General features: G+C 37.1%; 1 protein-coding gene across 5 annotated transcripts in view; it reads left to right on the forward strand.

The window, feature by feature from the left end:
- The window catches only part of NME7 (NME/NM23 family member 7), a 241,593-nt gene that overhangs the window by 60,491 nt on the left and 154,369 nt on the right, over positions 1–26,733 (forward strand). For 3 of the 5 annotated variants that reach the window (XM_037825404.1, XM_037825405.1, XM_037825406.1), the window contains 2 exons: positions 12,443–12,550; positions 14,619–14,785. In XM_037825404.1, the coding sequence (XP_037681332.1) occupies positions 12,443–12,550; positions 14,619–14,785 (275 nt within the window). The remainder of the gene's footprint in view (positions 1–12,442; positions 12,551–14,618; positions 14,786–26,733) is intronic. The other 2 variants (XM_037825403.1, XM_037825407.1) reach the window with 1 other exon arrangement.

Genomic DNA, 26,733 nt, shown 5'->3' on the forward strand with positions numbered 1-26,733 from the left:
TGTATCTTCCCTGCTGGTCCGTATTATGAAAAGGAGACACTCTGTTCTTTTGTGTTGGTAATATGTTCTCTGTTGGTTTCTGTTTGCCCCTTTTCCCTTCTCTTCTACTGGAACACCCACGATACATATATTTGTGCTCTTTGTGCTGTCATTCAGTTACCGGAGACCATGCTCAATTTTTCTAGTTCTTTTCTCTATATGTTCTTCTGTCTGTAAGATTTCACCTGTCCTGTCTTCTAGCTTGCTGATTCTTTTTTCAGCCTCTTCAAGTATGATGTTATGTACCTCTAGTATATTTTAATCTCTTTGTGTTTTTCATTCCCATCAATTCTGTAACTTTTCTTTTTATTCTTTGAAATTCTTCTTTGTGCTCCTGCATTGTCTCCTTAATAGCCTTTAGCTCTTTGTTCATATTTTCCTTCATCTCCTTGACTTGATTTAGGAGATTTGTTTGAACATCTCTGATTATTCATTCCACATTTTGTGTCTCCTCTGAAATTTTAATTTGTGCCTTTGACTGGGCCATATCTTCTTGTTTTTTAGTATGGCTTGCTGTTTTTTTGCTGGTGTCTAGGTATCTGATTATCTTGATTAGTTTACTCTGGAGGCCAGTTTCTCTCTCTTGTGTAGGGTTTTCTTGTTGATTGTCTTTGTGTTAAAGCTCTTCTTTGACATTTGGTTTACCTTATTTTAGGCCTTTAGAATAGCTCATATTTGACTGATCAGTAATTTTTCAGCTCTTATTCATCTGATTCTTGCCCTAGATGTATGGTACAATTTTTGAGATTGCACTATTTGTGTAACTGTTTCATTCCCAGAGAAAGCTTCCTTTCCCCTGTAGCTCCTCCAGGAATGTTGAGCTGTTCTTTTTATTTTTAACACTCCTTTCATTATCTTTAGCTGCTTTTACCTGGAGGGCTAATTCAGGGAGGAGGGTCCCCCAAGAGGATTTTCCCAAATAAGTTTTTCCCACATGAAACAGGCCCAGGAATCCACGAATTGAGTGTAGATCGGTTCTAATGTACCTGGGGAGGAGATGTGGAAGGATGTCAGTCTTTTCTTTGATGGCTCCCTGAATCTGTGCTTTCCTGTCCTGCCCAGCAGATGGTGCTCTTCAACCAATTGTTCCCTCTAGTCCTAAGGTAGTACTGTGCCTTTAATTCTCAACTGACTCTGTCCCTGTTGGGGGCGTGATTGAGATAGAGACTGTCATTTGGTTTTTGGTAGGGATGGGTTGAAACAGTTGCTCTGATCCCATACCCTGGAATTTGAATTCTCTAATCAAAAGCCATAAACTGTGCTGTGCTATGCACCCTGCCCCCCACATACACATCTTTTTCTGGGGAAGGACCATTCTTCAGCAAACTGTTCCCTGCAGCCCCAAGATGGCATTGTATCTTTCAATCAGCCCTGCTTCCACCCCTGCTGAGGGTGGGGTTGAAACAAAGGCTGCAGGCTCCTTTCTATGCTGGGCACATTGAAACTGTACCTGTCTTGGGAGCTGGAGCCCAGCCCTCTGAATTTTCTAATCAAATGCCACAGTCAGTGCCTGGTCTTGCCTCCCCCGTTTCTTGCGGAAGAGCTGACCTTCAGCAAACGTTTTGCTTCCCAATAAGTTACTGCATTTCTTTATCAGCCCCATTTTCTCCTGTATCCTGGGCAGTATTGACACAGAGGCTGCTGGCTGCTTTTTGTCGGTGTGTTGAGACTTTAGCTGTGCTTGGATTTTGCTTGTAGTAGTCTGGCTTCGCAAGTAGTCTGACTTTGCTAATCATAAGCCACAATTGGTGCCCAGTGGTGTTCCTTGCCCCTGTTCTTGGGAAACAGAGCTTCTTTTTCCAGCCAGGGAATGGCTCCATACCAGTGGGGGATGTGTACCACCCTCCACAGCATGGAGATATCTACTCACAGATCATCGCTGGAATTTATCATTCTCTTCCTTCTGCTCTTCCCTGGATGGTGTACCATGTTCTTCCGGTTTCTGGAGCCCCCGGACAGTTGTTTCAGACAGTTTCTGGCTGTTTACTAGCTGCTCTGGAGGAAGAACTGAATTTTAGAGCTCCTGACACCCCCCCCCCCCCCGCATCTTACCTGGAGACCTAGATTGGTTTTTAAAAGTTTCTTTTTAAGATTTTATAAATAAATAGTGTGTTCTAGTTTGCTAATGCTGCAGAATGCAAAACACCAGAGATGGACTGGCTTTTATAAAAAGGGGGTTTATTTGGCTATACAGTTACAGTCTTAAGGCCATAAAGTGTCCAAGGTAACACATCAGTAATAAAGTACCTTCACTGGAGGATGGCATATGGCATGCAGAAAACCTCTGTTAGCTGGGAAGGCACGTGGCTGGCGTCTGCTCCAAAGTTATGGTTTCAAAAATGGCTTTCTCCCAGGACATTCCTCTCTAGCAAGCTTGCTCTTCTTCAAAACGTCACTCACAGCTGCACTCCCTTCAGTCTCTTTGAGTCAGCACATTTATATGGCTCCACTGATCAAAGCCCACCCTGAATGGCTGGGGTCACACCTCCATGGGAGTATCCAACCAAAGTCACCACCCACAGCTGGGTGGGGCACATTCCAAGCAAATCTAACCAGCACCAAAACGTCTGTCCCACAAGACCACAAAGGTAATGGCATTTGGGGGACACAATACATTCAAACTGGCACATTCCACCCCCTGGACCCCAAAATGACATTATCTTTCCAAATACAAAATACATTCATTTCATCACAATATCACAAAAACTTAAACCATTTCAGTAACAAAAGTTAAGTACAAAAATCCCATCAAAATCAAATATAGGCGTGATCAGTCCTAAGGCATACTTTTCCTTTAGCTTGGATCTGTGGACTTAGAACAAGTTATCTGCTTCCAATATACAAAGGAGGGACATTCATAGGATAAACATTTCCATTGCCATAAGGAGAAACAGTAAGGAAAACAGGGTTAACAGGACCAAAACAGTTCTTAAAACCTGCAGGACAAACTCCATTAGATTTCAAAGTCTGAGAGTCATTAACAGAACAACGTGGCATCCTTGGGGCTTGAGAGAGCGGAGTCTAACCCTTCCTAAGGGCCTTTCTGGCAGCCCTTTCCTCTCCAAACGCTTAGGTGAGTGCTCCAACATTTCCACACATTGGGGAGACCACCTTCTCGGCCCCACCTTCCTCAAACATTGGGGCAGGTCCCGGATTCCCTTCCATCTCCGGGGCACAAGCTCAACCCCTTGAGAACAGTGGGGTGGCAGCCAGGCTCTCCCCAATTCTCTAGGAATGTGCTCCAGCCCTCTTTGTGACCTCATAGGTGGCAAAACTCTTCCAGATCATCGAGGTGGAAAGCCCGCCCTCGACCTCCAGGGCAAACTTACCCTTTCCATGATGTGGGCTGCCTCCGCTCTCCCAGCCTGAGACCTCCTGACTCCAGACCTCAACCTCCATGGCTCTGTCTTTGAAGAAATTTTTCCTTTAATTTTTTCCTTGTCTGTCTCCTCCAGTCCAGACCGGCAATGGCTCTGTCTATAAAGATCTCGCAAAAATTCTGTTGGCTTTGCATGAAGCACACGGGTCAAAGCCATCAGACAATAGGAGTTTCCACAAATTCTTTCTGGATAATTCCATCTCCAATCTTGGCTTGTACTGAAATGGCGGCTGGGTTCCATGTTTGGTTACATCCTCACATTGGGCTGTAGCTTCTGGGATTCCACCCCCTGGAAGCTCATTTTCCAAGCCATCAGCTTATGGTTTCTTTGAACCCAAGAGTTCAGTTCTAAGTTTATCTCTCTCTGCTCGCATTTTACTATAAGCTGCAAGGAGAAGACAGGATACATCCTCCACAGGTAGTCTGGAGATCTCCTCAGCTAAGTATTCCAGGTTATTGTTTCCAGATTCTTCCTTCCATCTGACACCAGGACTCCATTTTGCCAAATTCTCTGCCACTTTAAAACAAGCATCGCCTTTCTTCCAGTTTACAACAACACATTCATCATTTCTGCTCAAGGCCTCATCAGAAGTATCTTTAGAGTCCATATTTCCACAAACAGTCTCTTTAAAGCAGTTTTGGCCTTTTCTATCAAGCTCCTCACAACTCTTCCAGAAACTCCCCATTATCCATTTAAAAAGCCGTTCCAACATGTTTGGTGTTTGCAGAGTCAGCAGCAAAAGCACCCCACTTCTCTGGTACCAAAATCTGTTCTAGTTTGCTAATGCTGCAGAATGCAAAACACCAGAGATGGACTGGCTTTTATAAAAAGGGGTTTTATTTGGCTATACAGTTACAGTCTTAAGGCCATAAAGTGTCCAAGGTAACACATCGGTAATCAAGTACCTTCACTGGAGGATGGCAAATGGTATCCGGAAAACCTCTGTTAGCTGGGAAGGCACGTGGCTGGCGTCTGCTCCAAAGTTCTGGTTTCAAAAATGGCTTTCTCCCAGGACATTCCTCTCTAGCAAGCTTGCTCTTCTTCAAAACGTCACTCACAGCTGCACTCCCTTCAGTCTCTTTGAGTCAGCACATTTATATGGCTCCACTGATCAAAGCCCACCCTGAATGGGTGGGGTCACACCTCCATGGGAGTATCCCACCAAAGTCACCACCCACAGCTGGGTGGGGCACATTCCAAGCAAATCTAACCAGCACCAAAACGTCTGTCCCACAAGACCACAAAGGTAATGGCATTTGGGGGACACAATACATTCAAACCGGCACATAGTGTATCTGCAGAACCCAAACAAATTCAATATAAAGAAGAAGAAAATAAGCCCTCATATAATCCTACCACCCAAATTTAACCATTTTTTACATCTTGAGATATATTCTTAGTGTTCAATGTTATGCTCTTTTTTTGTGTATGTGGTCTGTACATTCTGATTTTAAAAGTACAGTTAATGGAAGAGAATTCCAAAAATTCTATATGAAATATATCAAGAAGTATCTATATTGATAAATAATCTTTGTTGGGTATTTGGTTAGTTCTTACCTATAGGAGAAATTCTGATTTTCAATATATTTTCAAAATTAAACTGTAAGGAAAACTATACAATAGAAAACAGTTTTGCCCTTTTGGCCTTAAACAAAAAAAGTAATACAAGCACATGATTAGGGACAATCAGTTCAGAAAGGTGTAAACAGAAAAGTACCCGATCCCCAAACTGCATTCCCCAGTGGCAACTACTTTTGACAGATTCTTGATTGCCCCTCCAGAAAAATATTCCCTACCCATACCACAATTTTAAATAGAATGTTGAAAATTTGGGTCATCATCATTCAAGTTCCTTGGCAATGAAAATGGTCAGTATGTTACTCTATGCTGATCTTTTGTGGTAGGGACAGAACCACTTTCTGTTTAGAGTTTCCCCATTCTGCATCCAACTTTGCCATTGTTTATGTCATTGGCATGGTATTCCTCACTATGTAGCATCTTGCAGAACCACTGCTTTTTGTTCCTTAACCTCTGCCCCCCTCATCCCAACCCCCCAACTCATGAAAGTTTCAATTCTGTTCTGTTGATTTACTTAGTTTTTTGACTTTGGAATAGATGCATGCTTATAACATTAAAAATGTTAGGTATGTTAGTTATTACTTATAAAATTGGAGCAAAGTGAGATTGAGTGTGAGGAATCTGTTTTATTATGTATAGATTATATTTTAAAATGTTGAAAGCTGAGCCAGAATGGGGCTGTTTGTGCCAAGTCCAGATGAAGTCCTGTTATAGCTCTAGAGAGCTTTTGAATCTAGGGAGTAAACAACATTTCTACTCAAAGGCCAATCAGAAAGTTAAGTTTAAATCAAGTTTGAACGCAATTTGTACTTGGCGTGATACTTAAACCATTTTTCATAGAGGAAATAGTACTGGCTTGGTAGAGCTTCCTTGTCTGTAAATAGAAATTCCACTATTATTCTTATCTAGTTTTGAACAATCTCTTTGAAGTAAATCACAGCTATAGATGAAGGAATGGGCTCATTTTTCAAGGTGATGTGAAATGTTTTTTTTCTTGGTGTGTAGGTACTGTTGTGAAACCCTAGGTTAAAACTCCAAGAAGTCAGAACCATGATCTTAGGCCTCTTTTAAAGTCTTGTAGACATCATTGTTGTTGCCTTTTCTCTTCGATGCTTGTTTATCAGGGATTCATTTAACTGCTATGTAGAGTGACAGACTCCCTTCAACATCTCATTAGGTTGCTCGATTTTGGAGAGAATGTTTAAAGAGTCTTGCTTCCTCAGTAAAGTGTGGTCTCTGGTGTCTATTTAATTCTTTTTCTTTTGCAATAAAATGTAATTGTTTATGTTATTTTACCTTAGAGGTCTTGACTTCCTTAGAGTAACCAATACAATAATTTTGGGCAACATAGCATATAATTTCTATAGTTTCCTAAATAACATCTGCTTTGTAAAGTATTTTTTGGTCTCTTAAATTGATTGTATATTGGAAGGGCACATCCACTGATTCTTGGTTCTTTGAGACTCTGGAATTGGGATATAATTGAAAAGGAATACTTTATTAAATATGCTAATGTCATAGGGAACAAGATGATTCCCTACATGTCATTTCATAATTTCCACTTCCCTTCACCTATATGGCTGTTAACACTTAGAAAACCTGACCCTGTCCGGAAGTACCTACATTGTCTGTTGTGAGAACGAAGTGAGATGTGTGTAAAGAGCCTAATACTTAGTAGGCATTCTAAAAATGCTAGTCATTATTGTCATGACTATTGTTATCATTAATTTCATAAAGTGTGAATGATTTTCCAGTTTCTAGTTTATTAAATATTCTGAGAAATGTTTGCCTGCTGTCTGAGGAATAGGAGAAGAAGAAAAGTCATTTAACTGAATAGATGGTGGAAAATTGAATGGAACATTTCTCATTTATTTGTCCATTATTTCAAGGGAGATTCTTGTTCACTGATGTTCATTGGAGTTTGAAAGAGATTAGGAGACTGGGTTGAGCAACTGATGTAGGAGATCCTTTCTTTGCTTTATATCATTTGAAGAACACAGTCTACCCCTTACAGACTTTCTAATTACATTGTATCCCACAAGACACTATTATTGTTTTCTATAGTCATTGTTTATTTAGTTTTACCCACATATATACCTTTCCATTATTCTTCATTCCTTTCTTCAATTCCTTGAATCATCTGGTATTGTTTTCTTTCTTTCTTTACAACTCCTGTTAAATTTCTTTTAATGCAGGTCTTTTGACAATAAAATTTTTAAGTTTCTGCTTGTCTGGAAATGTCTTCATTTCACCTTAGCTTTTGAAAAATATTTTTGCTGGCTATAGAATACTATATTGGCCATTATTTTACCAACCTGATTAAAACAAATAGATCTGGCTCTCTGGTGAAATTCTCTATCTTGATGTGTTTTCTTATAACTGTCATTGCTACTTTGAAGTCTATGGCTGATAATAACAATGTTATCCATGGATCTCTTTCTATTGTCTGTTTTTTCTTTTTCTCCTCTTGTTTGGTGTGTCTGGTGTCATTGAATGCTTGATATCATGTGTGAAAAATTGTCGAGTTTCTGGAGATCCAGGGGGTGACAGTGGAGGAAATATCATTTCATTATGATCCAGGACTAAGCACTGAGTAAACACTATGCTTGTTTCAGATTTTATAAGGATCAGTTTGCCCATACCGTTGTGCTCCCAGAGATACAATAGAAAGCTTAGAGTGTTAACCAGGGCTCTCCTCTTTGGTGGGTTTGAACTGTCAGTTTTCTCTTTCCAGGCACGGTGAGACTACTGAAAGCTCCACTGAGCTTCATAGCTGCTTTCTGCTCAACTTTAAAGCCTTTCACCCTTCGCAACTTACAAATAATCAGCAGAGGTTGAGCTCATGTCTCTGATTCTTTTCTGTACAGACTCTTAGCCCCTCAAAGCTTGGGTGCTTTGGTATGCACAAATTCCAATTGTTGTCTCCCTATCCCTGAAAGATTGCCAAAAGTTCTACTGTGTTCTCTGTCCTTTTCCTCTGCCAGCTTCTTAGGCTCCTCAGTTTCTTGCCCAATTTGACCCAAGACTTAGAATATGCCCATAGGGTAAGAGCAGTACAAAGAATTTTGGGCTCCCTTCAGTGCGCTTCCTGTTTTTCTGTCTATCTTGGATCCTCATATCCTGACTGCTGTGGAAGGTCTCCAAGATCTTCGAACAGATTTTTTTTTTTTTCCCTACTCAGGTTTTCTAGTTGTTCTGGAAAGTAGCATTGGTTTGCTCTGTGTACTTTGTCATAGCCGGAATCAGTAGTTTTTTTGTTATTTACTTTGTACTAAAACTGTTTTCTGGATAGGATATAGGGAAAATGTCTTCTTCCTCTCTCAGAATTAAAGAGTGACTAAAGAATGTGATTGACAAGTTTTATGGTTAGGCAACCTGAATAAATGGAAGTGCCAATTTTCATTTGCCTCACTATCTTTGCCCTTTTGCTTTCAGTGAGATGCACCATCAGTTCTTCCATTTGATAATTTTATTTATTTATTTTAATGAGGGCAATATTTCAATGACATATTTGGGTGAATGAGTATTTTAATATGTATGGTAAAAATCACATAAGCTACTAACATTTACATTTTTTTTAAAAGGGAAATACAATATTAGAATGCACAGTGAAGGCTAAACTCAAGAAAAGTGTCTTGTTAGAATCAGTGTGGAAAGTGTGTGGAGAAAAGCTTTTATTACTGTCTTACTATGTTTCTTATTTTATGTTTATTTTCTCTGGACTAATAGCATTGGTTAGATGTGACTTGGAGAAGATTGTGGGAAAAATAGTGTCTTTGAAACTACCCATCTATATTACAATTTATAAGTAAATCATAAACATAACTATAATTTCCATTTGAATTTATAAGTAGATCATTAATATAAAAAGAACCCATCTGTATACCCTAACCAGAGAATCAGGTGGCATATCCAGAATTAGCAACAAAATACTTGGATTCCTTTGCTTATTATATGAAGACATTTGGGGATCAGGTATTTTTATTAAAATATATAATGGAAAATCCTGCTTAATAGTCAAAGCAAAGGGACCAGTCTCTGACTTTTTTCATTTTCTTCTCTGTGGTAGCCATGAGACTGCATCTCAAAGACTTCCACTAGAGGGAGCATAATTGACCAAGTGCCCCAGCTGCTGTGCTCTGAAATCCGTCTTAGCTTTTGAATCTAGGTCATGCTTCCCAAGGGCTGCTCCCAGCCAGTGACTGAGAGGAGCAGGGATACTAATGCATGCTTGTTCCTGGGAGACAAAGGATTCCTATGACTGCCAACTTTGCCTTGAGCCCTCCCTGATGGCCTTGTTAAACCTTCCTTAGACTCTACAGCTGTCTAGGATGATTTCACTCAACCTTCCTTCCCTCTCTCCTTCCCTTGGAATTAGACTTGCACTGAAATCTATCAGCTTTCCCAGCCCTTCCCGGGCTCCCTCCCCCTTTTCTCTTACAGGAATTTACCTTAATAGAATTTTTGCATGTTTATTCCTGTCTTGGTATCTGCTTCTTGGTGAACCTGGACTGACATAGTCTACTATTTCTGTAAAAAGTACTATCATATAAAATTACTAAGGAGAGAAAGGATGTTTAATGTAATTGGTAATGACAATAATATTCTAATACTATTAGTTTATTAAATTTAGAAAAGTTAAAATGTCATATAGGCTGATTGGCAAGATGGCAGCATAGAGAGGAGTGGAATTTAGTTAGTACCCTGGAACAACCAATGAACAACCAGGAACAACTAGTAAATAATTTGAAATAACTGCTGGGGACAACCGTGACTGTCCACACATCATACACCAACCTGGATTGGGAGGAATGCCTGAGACTGCAGCATAAAATCTGTAAGTAAAAACTGCAGAACCGTGCTGGGAGCCCCCTTCTCCCATGGCAGGTTTAGCTGCAAAACCTCACTGTGGTAGAGAGCAGCATTCTCCCAGCAAGCGAATATAGCTCAACCGAGCTCCAACTGGGGTTTTAATTAACAAATGTGGACTGCTGGATACAACCTACAACCCCCAACAAACAGACAGAGGCTTTTAGTGATGACTGACCTTAAAGAACCAGAAGACTTATCTGTCCCGGGAGGGGGAGCCCAGAAGACCAGGTGTTACCTCTGGCTGGAAAGTGAAACTGGGGGCCATGTATTGGCTCTATAAGGGGGCTTTCTGTCCCTTTTTCTCTCTCTCAATCTGAGGCGCTCAGAGGAGAGAGCCACAGCCATTTTCAGTTTGCAGCACTCTGACCCAAACAAGGGTGGAGATAACAGAGTCAGAGAGCCTATTCAAATGCAGATGACAACTCCCTAGGGTGTATCTTCCCTAAGAGTAAAGAGGTAGGGCCCAGCTTTCCCTTCAGAACCAGATGCCAGAGCCTGGAGGAAAACAGCCAAAACAGAAACTGAATGGGCTGTACCTCCTTACACCAGTCGGGAGTGACAGGCTGACAGGCACCATCTGCTGGGCAGGTTAGGAAAAGCTCAGCAACTGGAGACCTCACAGGAAAGTCATTATTCTAAGATACACCCTGAATATAACTGCTTTCTGAGACCTGAACCCATTCTGGTGTGGGAAAATATAACTGAGGTAACCAAGGAAACCAGATACTTAGACAACAGAAAACTACAATCTATACTAGGAAAAACAAAGATATGGCCCAGTCAAAGAAACAAACTTACAGCTCAATTAAGATACAGTGGAGATATTGTTTCACCTTAATGAAACAGGCTATTAAAGATTTTCAAAGAAACATGCTAAATTAAATAAAAAACCAAATCAATGAGTTCAGGAAAGATATAACAAAAGAGATGAAGGCTATAAGAAAACACTGGGCAAACGTAAGGTAGAAATCGTAAGTTTCAAAAAAACAACTGGCAGAATCTATGGAAATGACAGGCACAACACAAGAGATGAAAAACACACTGGAGACATACAACAGTAGATCACAAGAGGCAGAAGAAAACATCAGGAACTGGAGAACTTTTATTTTACTTTAGGTTAACTCTGTCTTTCCTTTTGTTGCGTTTTAGCTGTCATGTTTTTTTTTTTTTTTCTTTTTTGTCCTTTTTCTTTTGTCTCTCTACCTTCTTTGACTCTTCCTCCTTCTTTGTGGAAGAAATGGAGATGTCCTTATATAGATAGTGGTGATGGTGGTGAATACATACAGGGAACCATTGATTGTTTTCTTAGGATGGAAAGTATGGTGTGTGAACAAAACCGTCTTTAAAAAAAGTGGATTTATGAAGAAACCTTGAGGGCACTACATTGAGTGAAATAAGACAGACACATAAGGACAAATATTGCATGGTCTCACTGATTTGAACTAATTATAATATATAAACTCATAGACATGAAATATAAGTTACCAGGATATAGAATGAGGCTAAAGAATGGGGAGCGGTTGCTTATTATGAGCAGTATGTTCAACTAGGTTGAACTTAAGTGTTTGGAAATGGACAGAGGTGATGATAGCACGTTATTGTGAGAATAACTAACAGTGCTGAATGGTATGTGAATGTGGTAGAAAGGGGAAGCTTAGAGTCATGTATGTCACCAGAAGGAAAGTTGGAGGTTAAAAGATGGGAATGTAGAAAACAGTGAATCTTGTGGACAATCTCTGTGATTAGCTGTACAAATATTAGAAGTCTCTTTCATGAACTAGAACAAATGTATGACACTATAACTAGAAGTTAATAATAGAGGAGTATATAGGGGAAAATATACCTATTTCAAACTATGTACTACAGTTAGTAGTATTTTAACATTCTTACATCAACAGCAACAAATGTAATATACCAATCCTATGAGTCAATAATGGAGGGGGTGTGGTTAGGGGTATGGGAGGATTTGAGTTTTCTTTTTTGTCTTTATTTCTTTTCTGGAGTAATGAAAACATTCTAAGAATTGAAAAAAAAATAATTGTGGTTATGGATGTACAGCTGTATGATGGTACTGTGGGCAATAGATTGTGTACTTTGCATCTTTGGATAGTTGTATGGTATGTGAACAGTCTCAATAAAATTAAACTTAAAAAAATCATAATTGAGTGCTAGCCTCTCAGAAATATTTGTTTACATTAGCTTATTATAATGTAGGTTGTTCATATGTAAACTTACTTTCAGAGCACCTTTGATTATGGCAGTAGTCAGATTTAAGGAGCTTATGATCTGAAAAATGTCATTTTCCTCAGGATGACTGGATGGCTGTGGAGTATTAAGCAGTTCATAAATCATCCTAGAGATATCCAAGGATATTTAATGAAAAATTAGAAGTAAATGTTTCTGATGGTGTGTTGATAATTGTTAATATATTTTTAAAATATGGAGTAAGGCAATATAATATATAGATATATTTTATGCAATTATTTGGTAATTCTTGCTTTCATTTTGTATGACATACAAGAATGCTTATATTTTATATGTCAGGGTTAAAATTCTTCTATTTTTCTTTGCAGAATCATAGTGAAAGGTATGTTTTCATTGCAGAGTGGTATGATCCAAATGCTTCACTTCTTCGACGTTATGAGCTTTTATTTTACCCAGGGGACGGATCTGTTGAAATGGTAATTGAGCCTTTTTTGTTTGAATGTTGGTAAAGTGGATGAAGGTGGCATAGGGAGAAGAGTAGTATTGCCTTTTATATAGTTGCTTTTTAAAATACATTTATGTATTGTAATGGAAAATTTTTGTATTTATTATATTTCCAACACAAGAAGATAACTGTGCCATTATTTTTCCTTTTATTTCACTTTTAATTAAGGTATAATTTATATACAGTAAATTTCACCTATTGTGGTGTATATAGTTCTGTGAGTTTTGACAAATGGATACATAATTACAATTAAGTTATAGAACAGTCCCTCAAAATCCTCCCATGTTTCTTTGTAATCAGTCCTTCCCCCTACTCTCACCTTTTGGCAACCATTTATCTTTTTCTGTCCTCATAGTTTGGCTTTTTCCAGAATGCCATGTAAGTGAACTTGTATACTAGGTAGCCTTTCGAGTCTTATCTCTTTTATTCTGAATAATGCATTTGAAATTCATCCATGTTTTTGCATGTATCAGTAGCTCACTTCTTTTTATGACAAAGTGGCATTCTATTATAGAGATGTACCGTGGCTTCTTTATTGACTCACCAGCTTGAAGCACATTTTGGGTTGTTTCCAGTTTTGGCCAATTACAAACAAAGCTGCTATAAACATTTGCACACAAGTTTTTGTGTGAACATAAATTTTTATTTACTTGGGTAGATACCTAGATAAGTGTGAATGCTTGATCATATGGCAAGTGAAAGTTTAATTTTATAAAAAACTTTGTAAGATAGAGCAAATATTTCCAACGAGGCCATATCATTTTGCATTTTCACAGTATATTAATGTTCTAGTTGCTCAGCATCCTCATTAGTACTTAGTTTTATATATTTATTTTTAAAATTTAGCCATTCTTTTGTAGCAGTATCTCATTGTGGTGTTTTTGTCTTCCATTTTTTTAAATTGAGATATATTCACATACATATCATACAATCTGAGATATATTCACATACATACCATCAATCATCCAAAGTGTACAATCATTTGTTCACAGTATCATCATGTAGTTGTGCATTCATCTCCATGATGTTTGAACATTTTCATTACTCAAAAAAAAAAAATTAAAATTAAAATTAAAGTAAAAAAGAACACCTAAAACATCTCATCCCTCCCATTCCCCCCCAATTATTCATTTAATTTTTGTCCACATTTTTTTACTCATCTGTCCATACACTAGATAATGGGAGTGTGAGCCACAAGGTTTTCACAATCACACTGTCATATCGTGTAGGCTATCTAGTTATTCAGTTGTCTTCAAGAATCAAGTCTACTGAGTTGCAGTTCAACAGTTTCAGGTATTTTCTTCTAGCTATTCCAATACACTAAAATCTGCACAAGTACAACGCATAAGAATAACCTCCAGAATGACTTCTTGACTCCATTTGAAATCTCTGAGCCACTGAAGCTTTATTTTGTTTCATTTTTCTTCCTCCTTTTGATCAAGATTTTTTCAATCCCACAATTGTGCCATTATTTTTAATGACAAAAATAGTAATATTTTCTGCTTAGAAAACTGAAGTTGGGTTATGCACGTTTTGGATTAAGCAAGAGTATGTGGTTATAGATATTACAGTCATAAATATGTCAACATTATTGAAAACTGTTATCTCTACAAAAAGATTGAAGAAGATTGAGTTAAGAGCATCCTGTTTATTTCAGTATGACTGTTCACTAGTAACCCCTTTTACAAATGGATCTATTTGATTTGGAGATTTTGCGTAGACAAGAAAGCAGATTTGGGTGTATGACTATCTTTGGGATTTCATAGGCACTAATTTGCTGAGTTGATTTGGCAATAAACAAATATTTTATTTCTAAGTTCAGTGTATTTTAGTATTAAATATGTAATACATTTTTATGTTATAGCTGGATTGGATCAGGAAATACAGAAGTTGTAATATAAAAAATTATGATATTTTCTGTTTGTAGCTAAAATGAAACAGAATGTAACATATCCTTGATAAAATAGAATTAAGAATGATTTATAGTTTGTAATATTAACATTTCCTATTTGGTAAGTTATAGTTTTGTTGTGTTCTAGCATGATGTAAAGAATCATCGCACCTTTCTAAAGCGGACCAAATACCAAGATCTGCACTTGGAAGACTTATTTATAGGAAACAAAGTGAATGTCTTTTCTCGTCAATTGGTGCTGGTTGACTATGGGGATCAATATACAGCTCGCCAGCTGGGCAGTAGGAAAGAAAAGTAAGAAAACAATTACATAATCTTTTTTTATTCTTAAAACATTATGTATGAGGGTTGGTATCAAAATTCTAATTTTCTGATTTTGTCTTGTGTTTTCAAATTGTAGAGATTTTTCTGTTAACTCAGTTCAGTGTTTCTACATTTTCAGAATTTTGTGGAGTGGATTCTGTAATTTGCTACCACTTCACTCATAATAGCAAAGTAATATCATAGTCTTAAGCAGTGATTTTTTTTATGGAAAGCAAATAAAAACATTCTATACACTCTCATCATTTTTTGTAACATGCGTCTAACTTGGACCTGAGAATTAAACATGTAAAGTGTTGGTGTTTGTGATAACCATGGCTTATACTACAGAAGTTTTGAAAATCTTTTCAAGCACTGAAAGATTTTCTCCCTTTTATTGCCATATGCTTGTGTTTATAGATATTTCTTGATGTGTATACAATAGGGATAATCTTAGGTTCTCTTTCATACTTTTTAACTGTTTCATGAGGACTTAACGTGGAAGCAAAATACATATCAACAAAAATAACTATTATATGTGAGAGAAAATAGTGAGTACCATATGCTCAGTGGAAAATCAGAAGAAAGCAAAGTTATTTCAGTTGTGGAAGAACAGGAAAGTCTTGGTAGATGTTTTTGAGCTGGATCATGAAAGATGGATTGAATTTTTACCCAGTTAGTTGAAGTGGGGAGTGGGGTGGGGGGAGCATGCTGGTCAGAGGGAGAACTGTGAGCAGTGGCACAGAGGCAAAAAATTGTAGGTCATGCACAGAGAAGAGCACTTGTTCTGCTTTTCTAGCTTGGTGGTTAAAAGAAACAGACTGTAAGCTCCACTTTGCAGATGGGGAAGTTGACACTTAGAGATACTAGGGAACACAAAGTAGAGGCAAAATTAAAGCCCAAAGTCAATCTGACTAAAAAATTGAGGATTTAACCATAGGAAAATGGATAGAATCTGCAAATGGTTGCCTTAATTCTGCCTTAATTCATTTTTGTTTCCTGTGACCCGTAGCACAAATTCTCACACATTACATGCACCTTATCTGTCTTAGCAGAATGAATTAATAACAATTAAAATTTTATTATCTACTCTTTCCCTTTTCTATCTCTGTATTCTGAAATGCTGATGTTTGATCTAGTCAACAAGGAAGTTTTTGGCTAGATTGTTTGTAATTAATATTGTTTATTATATAGCTTTATACAGTCTTGATGTACACATAATAAATGTTGACTGATTGATCATTTGAAGAAAGACTATTTGAGTTTTGTTAAAAAAACAAAAAAGAAGAAACCTTGAAGTAAATTGTGATACAGAGAAACTTTCTGTTTTGTGCACAACTCTATCCCTAAATACCTGTTGCAGTGATGCCTCAAAAGAGTTATTGACTCACAGGAAATGTCCCACAAAAAATTTATTGAATGAATGAAAAAATGAGTTTGAATCACTGAAAATAGCTGGGGGAAGATTTTACAGCTAACTGCTATCCATGCCTACCTCCTTCCCTTTGCTTGTGGCTTTTCACATGAAGTAGAGAAACTGTAGCATGGTACTTTCCATGTGCATTTCTTTGTTTTTGTTTCTTTATGGTTTGTCAAAGCCACAATGTGCCATTCTGACTTACCCTCAGTTTCGATTTAGAAGAGAGACAGAACAAGTTGGAGATGTAGCTGGAAATCAGGCTACATAGAAAACAAGGACTTTTGATAATGTTTGTCTTTTGAATGTCAATTTTCAGTGTTACCAAAAGGACGTTTTAATTTTCAATCTCTACATTTATGTGTTTGTAATTTTCTGAGACTAGCATTAGCTATACTTAAAATGAAATTTTAATTTTTTCATTTTTTCTCGGCTCTGATTTCTGTGTCTTGTATTTTGTATCGTCTTAGGAGATTTTGGCATTTGTGGAGTGATTGTTGCAGTAACTAAAAATAGGGATCATTGGTGGAAGTTAAAGAAATGTTTATAAAAGTTTCCAAAAACTGTTTAATACTTTAGGAAAAAAAAATCAAACTGTTTTTTGAGGTCCACCATCAATATAACTAGCTGATTGCCTAGTCTCTGAGTCACTTCCGTAGGAATATGACAATTCTTTTTGTGATATCCCTAACGCTTCTTTATAAGTCTTTTATAATTCTCCAGATTACCTGATGTTCTGTGTGGGTATTAGTACACAGGTGGTGATGGAGCAGAGAGGTGGTAATACCTCATAAAAAGAAGGACCGAAGATTTCCAGGATAGCTATGAAATAGGAAAAAAAAAAATTAGGATATCAGATAAATAGAAATCTTTTATTGTTGTGAGATCTTATGGTAAAAGTCTTTGGGATTAAGGAGAAGCGAACTATAACTCTTTTATTTACTGCTAAGAAATAATTAGAGCTTTTATTTATTGAATGCACGCTATATGCCATTCACTGTGATAGCCACTTTACACTCACATTTCAAACCAATAATCCTTTAAATACTCATTTAAACTAGCAAAAGTAAGTGAATTAAGGAGAGAGGGTTAAATGTCAAAAGAAAATAATAATAGCCATAATAATTATAGTTTATGTATATTAACCCTGATTTGTCTCAATGAATGTTATTGACTTTATTTTATGGAATGGTTAAGTAATTTGGGCACAGCAACACAGCTGGAAAGTAAAGCAAAACCAGCAAACCCTGTTCTGTTTAACTTTAAAATTCATTCTCTTTCCATTAAATCTTAGGTCCATTCTCTTTCCATTAAATCTCTAATATATTATTGAATGGGACTGATTTGCAAAAACAGGAGGAACAGAATTCTATTTTAATGTGAATACAGATTTGAAACATTTAGGCTTTATAAATATAGTTAGTAAAAATATATGTAGTAGTCTACTTTCAGTAACATAAATTGTTTCACCCTTTTAATTTATGATTCTTTCCTAACTGCATGTGGGTTGGCAAACCCAGCAACCATTTGGGTAATTTAAATAAACTTCCAAGGGTTTTAAAAATGTAGTGTTAAAATTTCATTTTAGATTACAATAAAAGTAGGCATATGGAGATATACATGTATTTCTATCATGGTCCCACAGAAACAGTTTCTGTGTAATAATTATAATTTGATCTATTTCTCAGTTTTGAATAGTATCAAGTAAAGTTTATGAATTTATTACATTCCTTTTATATTCATTTTACTCAATTCTTTTCTTTTTGGAGTAAAGCTTAAAGTGGGGGATGGAGGAGGGGGTGAAGTTGGTCTTCATGGAGCCGGTTAGCTAATTGTGAGGCAGTTATCCAGATAATTACATATAAATCAATTTAGTCCACAAACTAGCCTCAGCTTTCCAATTCCCTTTGACTGTAAAAATCTGACATTTGACTCACATATCTATCCTTTCTTTATAAAGCTCCTCAAATCAAATGGGTAGAAGTTAACTGTCAATGAATCAGAGCATTTTGATTTTAATTTTTGCTAGTAATGAATTTGAATTATGTTTTTCGTTCTGTTGGTTAGATGTAAAGGCATAGTACTGTCTGTGTGTTTCTAAAATTCTATTATCCCAAATAGGAATTATTTAAATAGTTTTCATGGGAAGAGTCACCATTGTTGACATCACTGTCACCGTTAGAAATTATGGTAGGATTTGTGTATAGGCATACCTAACTTTATTGAGCTTCACAGATACTGTGTTTTTTACATATTGAAGGTTTATGGCAACCTTGCTTCGAGCAAGTCTGTGGGCACCATTTTTTCAACAGCATGTGCTTACTTCATGTCTGTGTCACATTTTGGTAATTCTCACAATATTTCAAACTTTTTCATTATTATTTTTCATTATTATTATTCTGTTATGGTGATCTGTGATCTCTGATGTTACTATTGCAATTGTGTTGGGGTGTCACAAACCATGGGCATGTACGACATCGAGCCTAATTAATAAATGTGTGTGTTCTGATTGCTCCACCTTCCTGCCATTCCCCCATTTCTCTCCGTCTCTTCTGGTCTTTCTATTCCCTGAGGCACAACAACACTGAAATTAGGCCAACTAATAACCTACAGTGACCTCTAAGTGTTCAGGTGAAAGGAAGAGTCACATGCCCCTCACTTTAAATCAAAAGCTAGAATTCATTAAGTTTAATGAGAAAGGCATGTCACAAGCAGAGACAGGCTGAAAGCTAGGCCTCTTGCACCAAACAGTTAGGTAAGTCATGAATATAAAGGAAAAGTTCTTGAAGGAAATTAAAAGTGTGCCTCCAGTGAACACACGAATGATAAAGCAAAGCAGCCTTATTGCTGATAGGGAGAAAGTTTTAATGATCTTGATAGAAGATCAAACCAGCCACAACATTTCCTTAAGCCAAAGCCTAATTCAGAGCAAGTCCCTAATTCTTTTCAGTTCTGTAAAGGCTGAGAGAAGTGAGAAATCTACAGAAGAAAAGTTTGAAGCTAGCAGGGGTTGGTTCATGAGAAGCCGTCTCCATAATGTTAAAATGCAAGGTGAAACAGCAAGCGCTGATGTAGAAGCTTCAGCAGGTTATTCAGATCTAACTAAGATAATTGATAAAGGTGGCTACACTAAACAACAGATTTTCAGCCTTCTAGTCAAAGAAGATGCCATCTAGGATTTCATAGCTAGAGAGGAGAAGTCAATGCCTGGCTTCAAAGCTTCATAGGACAAGCTGACTTTCTTGTTAGTGGCTGGCTACTGCAGCTGATGACTTTAAGTTGAAGCCAGTGTTCATTGACCACTCTTAAAATCCTAGGGCCCTTAAAAATTATACTCAATCTACTCTGCCTGTGCTCTCTAAATGGAACAACAAAGTCTGGATGATAGGACAACTGTTCACAACATGGTTGACTGAATACTGTAAACCCATTGTTGAGACCTACTTTTCAGAAAAAAGACTCATTTCAAACTATTACTGCTTATTGACAATGTACCGGGTCACCCAAGAGTTCTGATGGAAATGTACAACAGAGTTAATGTTGTTTTCATGCCTGCTAACGTGACATTCTGCAGCCCATGGATCAAGGAGTAATTTCAACTTTCAAGTCTTATTATTAAAAAAATACATTTTGTAAGTCTATAGCGCCCATAGATAATGATTCATCTGATGGATCTGGGCAAAGTCAATTGAAAACCTCTGGAAAGGATTTACCATTCTAGATACCATTAAGAACGTTCATGATTCATCGGAGGAGGTCATAATATCAACATTCACAGGAGTTTGGAAAAAGTTCATTCCAACTCTTATGAATGACTTTGAGTGCTTCAATACTTCAGAGGAGGAAGTAACTGCAGAGGTGGTAGAAAGAGCAAGAGAACTAGAAATAGAAATGGAGCCTGAAGATGTGACTAAACTGTTGCAATCTCACAATAAAACTTGCATGGATGAGGAGTTGCTTCTTCTGGATGAGCAGAAGTGGTTTCTTGAGATGGAATATCTACTCCTGGTGAAGATGCTGTGAACATTTTTGAAATGACATAAAGGATTTAGAATATTACATACACTTGGTTGATAAAACAGCAGCATGATCTGAGAGGATTGACTCCAATTTTGGAAGATGTTCTACTGTGGGTAAAATGCTATCAAACAGCATCGCATGCCAAAGAGAAATCTTTTGTGAAGGAAGAGTCAATCAACATGGCAAACTTCATTGTTGTTTTATTTTAAGAAATTGCCACAGCCACCCTAACCTTCAGCAACCACCACCCTGATCAGTGAGCAGCCATCAACATCGAGGCAAGACCCTTCCCCATCAAAAAGATTACAACTTGCTGAAGGCTTAGATGACAGCATTTTTCAGCAATACAGTATTTTTTAAGTTAAGATATGTACATTGTTGTTTTATATATAATGCTATTGCACACTTAACAGACTACAATATAGTATAAACATAACTTTTATATGCATTGGGAAACCAAAAAATTTGTATGACCCACTTTATTGCGATATTCGCTTTATTGTGGCCATCTGGAACTGAACCCGCAGTGTCTCCAAGGTATGCCTGTACTGTTAGATGATGTTAGGATGGTATTGTTGTCAGCGGCGATCTTTTCTCTGAGAATCTGAAGTGCTATTTTATTATGAACCGGGTGAGTGCCTTATATTCAATTTTAGTACTGTCCGGTAAAATTGGGTCGGGCATATTATTTAAGCCCAAGGCCTAAATGGTACCTTGTGTGGCCGAAGTGTAAATCTTGCTGTCAGCTGGCTGCTGAATCACAGCATGGCATACTACAGTTGTGTGTGGAAAGTAGAGCGAGGGCAGCATAGCTGGATGAGGTGCCAGTCTGGCCCAGCATTAACCAATCCATCATCAAGAAAACAGATGGTGTGCATTATCTTTTAATGGACACTGACCCTGTTCACCAGCAAATGTAATTTTCAACCTTCTGAGGAGGATCAACAGGTTGGAAATGGGATGGTAGTAAGGAGAAGGGCAGATAGATGCTTTCTCTTCCCCTTGTATAGTCATCACCTGAGAATTAACACTGAATATATATTTTCAATTTTTGTATGGCCTAAAGTATTGCACACCAACAAAACAATTTTATAATGCAAATTATGACTAATGTGCGCTTAAAAGGGGAATAAATTACAAAAGACTTCTCAGGGATGAATAAAATATTTTTCTATGAATCTGCAGAGCCTCCTTCAGACTCTTCCATTAAATTATTTGTCAGATAAGAGGAATAGAAACATTGAATAGCTATAAAGCATACTCCTTCTTCATAGAAGAAACAGAAGCCTTCTATGAGCAAGTGACTTGGGGCTTTTTGGTGTAATGGTCTAAAGGTTCAAAAGACCCACTCTCTTAAAGTTTGTGAAATCAATTTGAATTCAAAATTATAACTCAAGAGGCAAGACTAGATTATGTTAGATTTAGTCTGTGTAAGAAGGCACAGTAGCAGGATATTTTAGAAAGACTATTATTAAATGATGATTATTTTTTTGGTTTTGATATTTAAAGTAGAAAAGTTTTATGACAATATTAGGAATTTTATTTGAGTAGATTGCTTTTTTCCTGGTGATAAATGAAGTATTAAAGTGTTCATTTTTACAGCTTTATGTCAATATTAAGAAGTTTATAAAAATCAGTGAAAAATAATGCCAGTATACTATAAACAATCCTTTAAATTTGAGTACTTAACTACATATTTAAGTTTGACAATCTGCATTCCTATTGAATCTCAGCCAGAAAGTCAATTAATTAATCAAATTAATCAAATTAAATGGAGAAAGGCATCTCTAGGTTAGGTGCCCAGCATTATGTACCAGATGCTAAATAACACGGAGGGACAATGTAAGACAATCATTGATCACAGGCTGTAAATCCAAGTTAATTGAACCTTCAGCATGTGAAACAAAAGCAAAAACTAAATTCTCCTGTCCTCATAGAGATGCACTAATTTAATAAGAGTCTATTTTCCAGAAATGGTATCTGGGTGAACAACAAGCCATATTTAGAGGTTGGACCATATTTAGACAGGGTTTGGGAATACTTCTACTTGATGGCAGGAAGACTGACCTAAATAACCTTGTGAATTTTTTTTAATACTGCCCATTAATTCCAAATATTTACTTAATCCAAATATGACTTATTGCTGAGATTTTTAAAAGGCACTGAAACAGTACTTTAAGAATTTTCTAGACTTCTGTAGTTTGAGTTATTATGGATGAGCATGCATTTTCTGAGATTATAATTTGATTCATATGACTCATAATTTTTTTATATTTGAAGATTTGGAAATACATATATGTGAAGAAATTTTATTGGGAAAGAAATGTCAATGAAATCTTGATTATGCTAAATCGTCTTTGGAACAGCCTCAGGCTTCAGGCATTGTATACTTAAGCTGTGTTATAGAATTGGAACAAATGAAGTTCAGAATACTTTAAAAAGAATATATTCTTTTCTCTTCCCCTGGTTGCTATGGCACTGCACCCCACTCTTTTTCCCCTGCCTCTCTGGCCATATCTTCTCAGGGCTCTTTTGGCTTCTCCTCTCTCTAGACCTTAAAAGCTGGTGTTCCCCAGGCTTTTGTCCTCTTCTCGCAGTCGCTACAGTCTCCCAGGTGATTCTGTTTACTCCCATGACTTCAAATTTATATTCTCATCCCTATGCAAAACCATATGTTCAGCTCTTTTGTGAACCTTCCCACCTGAATTTCTCACAGGCTCTTAAAAATGAACAAATCTGAAATTGAATAAAATCTCTTTTGTTGAAAATCCTGCTCTGTCTCTTTTCAAAATCTTTCTCTTCTTCATCCCTTACATCCCTTGTACCTTACATCAGCTTCTTATAGTCTCTCAAGTTCAGTCGCCTAAATTATTAACTCATTGAGAATAGACATAAGGAGCCAGTATAGATCAAAATAAATTATCAGTTTTATTTTCTCTGGTAAAGCTACATTTGAGAATGGATGAAGAACTCATTCTATTCCTCCTCCAACACACCCTCAGTCTTTCCCCAGTTTGGAATTTGGGACTTGCCTGAGGGAGAGATGGATCTGCAAGAGCAAACCTTGAGCACACACTTGCCCAATCAAATGCACAGAGGTTTTTGCATGCCTCACAACCCAGAGAGACTGGCTTTTATGTAGATGCTGATTTCTGACCCAGGTGTGCTTACCATGTGATAACAGGAGAACAACAATAGAATATGCCTTCCTTAAGAGACAAGTGTCAGGACCACATATGAATAGAAACCCTAAAATGTAGTCAGGTGTGGAGAAGCAAATAAAAGGATGGAAAGGAGGAGCTGTCTGGGATATTTAGTAGAAGTCACTTTACTCATGAAGAGCAGGGATACACATATTCCTCTTCTCCAAATTTATCCCTTTAAGCCAATGGACCTAACAACCCACAGTGGACCAGGGTGGTTTCTCAGGGTGGGAGACCATCAGACTATCAGTTCAGTCCTGCTCTTACCTTTGTGAAACTACTCCCTTGATACCAGTTACTGTTACCCCAGGACCAGTAGTGAAGAGTTGAGGTTTTGCTGCTAAAAGGCTCTTCTTAAATGCATTAAAATAAGACCTTAGTTCAGTTACCACAGACTTGCTAAAAATTTACCCTTTAATCTTTTTCTCTTCCTTAATTATCTATGATAAAATTATCGAAGATGACTTAGGATTGATTATATGATAAGCCCCAACAATAATATAACTGCCCCCTACAGCCAGATAAGGCATTGAAAAATGACTTCCCATTCATTATTCAATTCGCGGGAAGAAATTAAGGTTTCTTTCCCTGCAAAACAAAGTCAAATTATGCTTTTCCATTCTGTTGATTCTCAATCAGAGGTCTCTTGCTCAGATAACAGATCAGAGGTGAATTTCCTTTTCAGTTCTATCCTGAGCCATCTTTCTCTAGAACGGATTTGATTGGTAATGTATTTAGGTTAATTAATGTTTTCTGACCCTCTCTTTTTTCTGTTCTGTAACAGCTTTAGGTGTGTCACTTGTAAATAGCATTAGCTTTTTTTCAAAGACATTCAATCTGAAAATCTCAGGAATTTCATTGGTAAGGTTACTTCCTGTACATTTGCACATAATGTGGTTATTGGCATTTTGGTACATATTTCTACTATTTACTGTTTTCCTGCTTTTCTATCTTTTTGCCTTTTTTAAATTAGTTGAGGTGTTCTCCCTCTCTTCAGTTATTTTTTCTCTCTGTGTTAGTTTTCTATTGATGCTGTAACACATTACCACAAACTTTGTGGCTTAAGCAATATAAATTATCTTACAGCTCGGTAGGTCAGGACTCCAACATGGGTCTCAACAGGCTAAGCTCAGTGTGTCAGTAGGGCTTTATTCCTTTTTTGGAGATTCAAGGGAAGAATCTATTTCCTTGCCTTTTGCAGCTTCTGTAGACTTCCCACATGCCTTGGCTTGTGGCCCATGGCCTCTGTTGTTAAAGCCAGCAGTGGCAGGATGAGTCCTTCTCTTGCAGTCATCTCTCTGATTCTCTGAAGCCTGGAAAGGTTCTCCATTTTAAGGATTCATGATTAGATTGGGCTAATGAAGAAAATCCAGAATAATCTCCCCATGGCAAGGTGTGTAATATTAATCACACCTGCATTATAAGGTAACATATTTGTAGGTTCCAGGTATTAGAATGCGGACATCTTTGTGGGGACTCTTATTCCGCCAACTGTACTCACTATTGGTTTGGGATTTATATAATTCAACATTATTTCTCTAGTGGTTAGCCTTGAAATTTTATAATACATATATAATTTAAAACTCTGAAAGTTACGTAATGTCTGACTCTTACAGACTATAAAAAGTTTACAAAACTTTAGCTCTAGTCTCCTCTCTTTTTTTTAAAGTATGAAATAAATAGATTTATTTTCAGACAAGTGATAAGAGAATTTACCACAAGAGACTTTCAGAGGAATATCTAAAAAATGTACTTTAGTGCAATAAGAGAATTGCATTTCTCATTTCTTGGTGTGCATGGAGGTGAAATGATTAACCTGGAGGTTAGGTGACAGCCAATGATTTGTATATCTTGATTGAACTAAGCTAATAACATGGTGAGCAGGAGCGAGAAATATTTGAGAATTTGATTCATTTTCCTTTTTCTACCTAAGCCAATGGGAGTTGAAGTCCAGCTAGAGTTTCTGTTTTGCCCATCTAAATATTAGGTCTGTTAAGGGTAGGAAATTAGCAAATCTACTTTAGCTCTCACACTAAGCTATGTTATCCACCAAGATGACAATTTGTTTCTCCATGGGTGGAGATTTCTATTTTATTTCTAAATTATTTTATTTTTGAATTGAAGTGAGTGCCCATTTCTAGAGAGCAGAGGTGTCAAGCTGGTTGCTTAAGCAAATTGGTGGCCGTCTGCAAAAGGCCATGCCTCGGAAAGGTGCAGGATATCTCAGTTGGAGACACAGACATTTTCTTTTTCCTTAGGGAAGAAGCCAGGTACTTCGGCATCCAGGCTTCAGAAACATCACAGTACTTTTACACAAGAGTGACTGCGTAGCTCCAAGGAATTCTATCCTTTTCCACTCTTGTGTTCCCATTTGGGATGTGTGTGTGTGTGTGTGTGTTTTAAGTTCAATTTTATTGAGATTATTCACATACAATACAGTCATCCAAAGTATACAATCAATTGCTCATGGCACCACCACACAGCTGTGCATTCATCACCACAATTATTTTTTTTTCAATTTTTTAGAATGTTTTCATTACTCCAGAAAAGAAATAAAAATAAAAAAGAAAACTCAAATCCTCCCATACCCCAACCACTCCCCTCCATTATTGACTCATAGAATTGGTATAGTACATTTGTTACTGTTGATGAAAGAATTTTAAAATACTAAGTGTAGTACATAATTTGCAATAGGTATATTTTCCCTATATACCTCTCTATTATTGACTTCTCATTATAGTGTCATACATTTGTTCTAGTTCATGAAAGAGAATTCCAATATTTGTACAGTTAATCTCGGACACTGTCCACCACAAGATTCACTGTTTTATAAATTCCCATATTTTAACTTCCAGCTTTCCTTCTGGTGACATAGGTGACTCTAAACTTCCCCTTTCCACCACATTCACACACTATTCAGAACTGTTAGATAGTCTCACAATACTGTGCTGCCATCACCTCTGTCCATTTCCAAACACTTAGGTTCAACCTAGTTAAACATTCTGCTCATAAGAAGCAACTGCTTCTCTTTCTTTAACCTTGTTCTAAATCCTGGTAACCTGTATTTCATGTCTGTGTATATGCATATTATAATTAGTTCATATCAGTAAGACCATACAATATTGGTCTTTTTGTGTCTGACTTATTTCACGCAGTATTATGCCTCAAGGTTCATTCATCATCCCATTTTTTTTAAGACGGTTTTGTTTATACACCATACACTCAGTCCTAAGTAAACAATCAATGGTTCCCTGTATAATCATGTAGTTATGCATTCACCACCATCACTACTATCTGTATAA

Source organism: Choloepus didactylus, chromosome 2, assembly GCF_015220235.1.
Source record: "Choloepus didactylus isolate mChoDid1 chromosome 2, mChoDid1.pri, whole genome shotgun sequence".
Classification (NCBI taxonomy): Eukaryota; Metazoa; Chordata; class Mammalia; order Pilosa; family Megalonychidae; genus Choloepus; species Choloepus didactylus.